We start from the raw sequence: 6,000 nt of genomic DNA on the forward strand, positions 1-6,000 counted from the left end.
GTTTGAAGGGGGTGTGTGTGGAATTTATGCCACTTTGCTTGAAATTTTGTCATCTTGGGCTATCTCTGCATTTCTGTGATGCACGCGAATTAGGTGTGATGACAGACTTGATTTTTTGACCATGACGAATTGACAACGAATTTCTTATGCTTCACGCAGGTAAGGAGAATTTGTGCCTCTAAGGCCACGCCAACACAGATCAGGAGAAAAATTGATGTTTTCAATAAATCATCCAATATATACACTGTGTGGTAACTGTAACAGTAAAAAAGCTAGCTTCAGTTGGTCAGTTGCTACCTTTTAAGGGCACTGTTGCCATCTTCGTTTTCATGTTTGAGGCATTAAGAGTTGCCGTGTCAGGTCAGATGGAGAGGAAGCTCTTGACGGCGGCCCTGAAGGTGCGCGCCACGGCGGCCCAGGCGGCCTGCGTCGGGTGCACGTCGTCCCAGTAGAAGTAGCGGCCGGGGTCGTCGCTGAGCGTGTACTGCCGCGCAGTGGCGGAGCTAGCGAATTGCCAAAGCCTAGGCACGCTATAAACTAAATTGTACTTTGGTCTATCAAACGGCCAACACACTAGTGTCACTAAATAATATGCTTAATTATGTAGTTTAACAAACATAATTGGAGTTCGATAACTCACTTAGTTGTCGTTTGGCGCTGCCATTGGTGGTCCTCGCCGTTGGCTGTTTGCCCATGATCTTGCGCAGGTTGGGCAGGTGCTGCACGCGTGATTAGTGCTTGCTGAAGTGCCGACGATGATGAGGATGAGCCACCATCCGTCGGAGAGAATTCACACCATGGGGGTTGCCACTTTGACTCCTGTGCTTTCGCTTTAGATCCCGATCGTTGCTTGGTGGAATTGTAGCCTAATTGGAGGTCCATTTGTACACCATCTCTTTACGGTCTTGCCGGTCATCGGTGCTTCATCAGTCCATCTCGCCGGCCACCGCCTCCAATGCCGGAATTGCTAGGGCAGAGTCTTGCAGCGCGGCGCATAGCCGAACAGCGTGCGAGGCAGCCAAACAGGCGAGGCGAGCGATGCAGTAAGCACGCTCGAGATCGATCTGACTACCCTAGCGTGGCCCATGTAAAGAAACTAATGGATGGGCCTTAGGCGTTCTGGTTTGGCGTGAATAAGCCCAAAAGGCAAAACAACGCCTAAACTAACCCAATTCACTAAGCTGTTACATTTTTGCACGTATATCGTAACGTATTCATCGATTGTGACTCCGGCTACTCGAAAAATCTGCAGCCCTCGAGCCCGGGCACGTGCCCAGGGTGCCCGGGCGGTGAAATCGCTCCTGCTGCCGCGTGCCCTTCTCGTCCTCCTGGCCGCAGTAGCCGTCGGGCCTGAAGCTCTCGCAGCACGGCCGCAGCGTGCTCTTGAACAACTTGTTGTCACTGTCATCATTGTTGTCGTCGAGGAGGAAGGCGGCGAAGGGGGTGTGGAGGTCGAGGAGGAGGAAGGTGCGGTTGTTGGGGTCGAGGGCGCCGAGGACCGATCGGAGCGCGGCGTTGTGCTGGGCGGCCCCGGCGTTGGCCAGCGGGTCGCAGCCGGTGTAGTTGAGCGGGCGGGTGAATACCGGCGTGCACCCCATGGGGTGCAGGTTGATCACCACCACCCTCCGCATCCCCGCCTCGTCGCGTAGCCGCCGCAGCTGCTCCCGGAGCTCCCGCACCACCGTCGGGATGTACGCGATCGCCGCCTGCACTCGGAGAGCAGCACACACACACGAGCAGTAGAAGTCCGTCAGTTATGGATTGGTAGCTTTGACAGACAACAGCGGCCAGTGCACGGTGACCACATACGCTGGTGCCGTTGTTGTCCTTGTCGGCGGCGTAGGCGTAGTCGTTGCCGGAGACGACGACGAGCGCCGTCCGCTTGGCGCAGCCCCGCTGCTGCTGGCTGTGGTGCATGGCCTGGAAGAGGTCGATCTGGGCGCTGATGTTGCGCTGGAAGTTGCCGGTGTCGAGCACGCCGGCGCCGCCGACGGCGAAGTTCATGCCGCGCGCGAGCGTCTCCCGCGACGCCCGCCGCCGCGCCTTGTAGGCCACCGGCGTCCGCATCCCCAGCGCCGAAGCTGCATGCATATGCCATGTCAGATCAAACAAAGAAACAGTACAAAATACTAGCTTTGTGGTGACTAATCAGTCCTACTAAGGTGCTGACTGACTGATTAGTGAGTGTAAGCTGATGAATAATCTGAGGAGCTTCTGTGCTGGAAAAGGGAAGGTGTCAGGGTTAGGTTGGAGCTGGGAATATCTTACTGTCCCCTTTTCTGACATGGAATGGCAGTACCAGCTGTTAGTAGATTCAGATTTGCTAATTTGCTCTTGACACTTTTTGGTTAGTACTAACTAAACAATGTGTATGATGCACTTGGTAGCACGTAGTCAGTACGAGAAAGATCTCGCTAGCTTAGCATAAAGTTTGGACCCGTACTTAAGAAAATGACATGTAGCAAACTGTCACTCCACATACACTAAAAATGCCATGAAAATCGTTTGAAATGCCATATGTTCCTGGCGAACGTTCGCCAAGTAACATTAGCGCAAAGTTTCCTGGCGAAACAGAGCATCGCCATTGCCTGAGGAATATACAGCACGTAGTGGTGTTTATATATTATGAGGAGGTGTAATTAGCAGTAGATGGTAGTGTAGCTGAGCGTGATGCGCCACCACCCTATGAATGAAAAAGCCTATGTACATGTACGGTCAGCCCTTAGAGCATCTCCAGCCGTTCAGCCCCCCAGGGCGCCGAAAAAGAGCGGCCTGAGGGCGAACCGGCGCTAGATCGGCCTCTGGGGGCGACCTAGCTCCCAGCCACGCCCCCAGGCGCCGTCCCCCAACTCGCGGCAAATTCAAACGTAGTCATTCTCTCTCACAAAATAGGCGCCACAAATCCGGCGATCATACGGCCACAGTTCGTCGAACGAATGAAAAGTTCAGCGTGCAAAAAAGAAAGGCCGCGCGTGCAGCGCATCAGACGGTGAGGTCGGCCTCCGGCGTCGGCGGAGTCGGCATGCGCTGGCTTGGCGGCGTCGGCGGAGTCGGTGTGCGCTGGCTTGGCGGCGTCCGTGTGGCTTCTGTGCTGCGGGGAGTCTCGGCGGCATCACTCGGGCTTGGCGGCGGCGGCGTGGGCGTAGGCGTGGGCGGCGTCGTCGAGGGAAGCTAGTTCAGGATGAGGCCACGCTCCGTCAAGTACCACGCCTTGACCGCCTCGTCGTTGCTCTGGAACATGTCCGCCCCGCCCAGCAGGAAAGCCAGGTCGGTGTTTCTCTTCTTCGCGGCGACGTTGGTCCGGAGTAGGTTGAGCTTGACGGCGTTGCTCGACATTAACGCCGACCACCGTGCCTCGGTCTTCTCTTCACGAAGGGCGGCCCGGACCTGTACGTCGTCGAGGTAGTGCTGGATGGACTCCTGCACTCGAGCGGTGGTCGCGTCGGCGTGCTTCCCCTTCTTGGCACCTTTGTTGCTGTCCGACCGGCCTTCTGACGCGCCCGGAGCCGGCGCGTCCGGCTTGTATGTCTCCTTGGCCTTGTTGAGGGTGCGCCGGACTTCCGCCCACTTCTCACACATTTCGATGCGCTTGTAAACGTGGAGGTACTTGAATTCGGCATCGTTGTTTCCCTGCCGATAGAAGGCGAACATGCGCAGCAACTGCGCGGAGGAACAAACAGTTGGCGGGCGCACACGACGAAGAGAGGAGAGAGACCGACGTGCCATACCATATCCTCAACGATGGTGCCCACTAGTAGAAAAGGGGGCAAAGGTTCAGGCCCGGTCAGCCCATTAGTCCTGGTTCTGTCCAGAACCGGGACCAATGGGGGCATTGGACCCGGTTCGTGATCCCAGGGGGGCGGCCGGGCCACGTGGGCCATTGGTCCCGGTTCGTCTGGACTTTTGGTCCCGGTTGGTGGGACGAACCGGGACCAATGGGCCTCGCTCCTGGCCCACCACCATTGGTCCCGGTTGGTGGCTTGAACTGGGACCAAAGGCTCCCCTTTAGTCCCGGTTCAGGCCACCAACCGGGACCAATGAGGTGCCTATATATACCCCCTCGCGTAAGAGCAGAGCACACTGCTCTGTTTTTTCTGGCCGAGGGGGAGAGGGCTTGGTGGTGCTCTAGCTCACCTCCTATGCACACAAGGTGTTCGATGAAATGCCTGAGCCACACTACTTAAGCTTTCTCCTCTCCAAGCTCGACCTCCAAACTCCATTTTCCTCAATATTTGTCTAGGTTTAGCGGTCCGTCACGCCCCGTCCCCGTCTTCACCGCCGTCGATCACCCGCGCCGAGCTCATCACCGGCACCACCATGGTGAGCCTCTTGTTCTTATCTTCTTTCTGAAAGAAAAAAATATTCTTACTTGTATGTTTACATAGATACTTGTATATTTTCTTACTTTTATTATTTCATCTTATATAGTGCGATGGTTTTGGTATCCGCCCCCGTCGGCCCTCGTCCTGTCTATGATTCGGATGTGGTAAATATATTATCTTTATAACTATTGGTTCATTTATTGTTTATGAAAATTATGCGGACCAACGTGACATAGATTTTATTTATCTAGGATGTATGTGAACCGGAAATTCCAACCGACCCTATTGTCGAGAGGTTAAATTTAGTTGAAGAAGAAAACAATTTCTTGAAGGAAAAAATAAAAAAAATTGAGGAGGAGAAGATGATATTGGAGTTGCATGTTCCGGATATCGTCGATGATCACAAGATCAAGATGGATGCAATGCGCTTGAAGATTAGAAAGATTAGAAAATATGCCATTCATACCGAGGCTTGATATCATTATGCCGTTAGATCAATTGTTACCTTGATTGCGATTATGATCGCATTTGTTTTCGCATTGAAATGTTTTACATAGTTATAATGTATGGTTTAATTAATTAGATGCTCTGGAGAGCTATATGTTGTTAGATGAGAACTATGTATGTACTTTGGTTTTAATGTGATGATGAACTTCCATTAATTTGGACACTTAATTATATATAATGCACGCAGATGAACCGGCAATGGATGTACGGTGACAGACACACCTCCGAGTACATTAAGGGCGTGCATGAGTTTCTCGATGCGGCTGAGGCAAACAAGCAGAATGGTTTTATGTGTTGTCCATGCACTGAATGTGGGAATACGAGGTCTTACTCTAACCGGAAAATCCTTCACTCCCACCTGCTTTACAAGGGTTTCATGCCACACTATAATGTTTGGACGAGGCACGGAGAAATAGGGGTTATGATGGAAGACGGCGAAGAAGAAGAGTACGATGACAACTATGTGCCCCCTGAATACGGTGATGCTGCAACGGGGGGAGCTGGTGAAGATCAAGAGGAACCAGACGATGTGCCCAATGATGCTGCAACGGGTGAAGCTGCTGAAGATCAAGAGGAACAAGACGATGTGCCCGATGATGATGATCTCCGCCGGGTCATTATCGATGCAAGGACGCAATGCAAAAGTCAAAAGGGGAAGCTGAAGTTCGATCACATGTTAGAGGATCACAAAAAAGGGTTGTACCCCAATTGCGAAGATGGCAACACAAAGCTCGGTACCGTACTGGAATTGCTGCAGTGGAAGGCAGAGAATGCTGTGCCTGACAAAGGATTTGAGAAGCTACTGAAAATATTAAACAAGAAGCTTCCAAAAGATAACGAATTGCCCGACAGTAGATACGCAGCAAAGAAGGTCATATGCCCTCTAGGATAGGAGGTGGATAAGATACATGCATGCCCTACTGACTGCATCCTCTACCGCGGTGCATACAAGGATCTAAACGCATGCCCGGTATGCGGTGCATTGCGGTATAAGATCAGACAAGATGACCCTGGTGATGTTGACGGTGAGCCCCCCAGGAAGAGGGTTCCTGCGAAGGTGATGTGGTATGCTCCTATAATAGCACGGTCGAAACGTCTGTTCAGAAACGAAGAGCATGCCAAGTTGATGCGATGGCATAGTGAGGACCGTAAGAAAGACGGGAAGTTGAGA

The 6,000-nt window shown here is 52.6% G+C and overlaps 1 protein-coding gene across 1 annotated transcript; it reads right to left on the reverse strand.

The window, feature by feature from the left end:
- Positions 1-356: 356 nt before the first annotated feature.
- Positions 357-2,091, reverse strand: LOC125554638 (GDSL esterase/lipase At5g03610-like). The gene is made up of 3 exons (XM_048718132.1): positions 1,810-2,091; positions 1,312-1,706; positions 357-503 (listed from the first exon to the last, which is right to left on the reverse strand). Exons 1-3 carry the CDS (start codon positions 2,089-2,091, stop codon positions 362-364), a joined length of 819 nt encoding a protein of 272 aa, XP_048574089.1. The 3' UTR covers positions 357-361.
- Positions 2,092-6,000: the final 3,909 nt, after the last annotated feature.

This window comes from Triticum urartu, chromosome 4 (genome assembly GCF_003073215.2).
Source record: "Triticum urartu cultivar G1812 chromosome 4, Tu2.1, whole genome shotgun sequence".
In the NCBI taxonomy this organism is placed as follows: domain Eukaryota; kingdom Viridiplantae; phylum Streptophyta; class Magnoliopsida; order Poales; family Poaceae; genus Triticum; species Triticum urartu.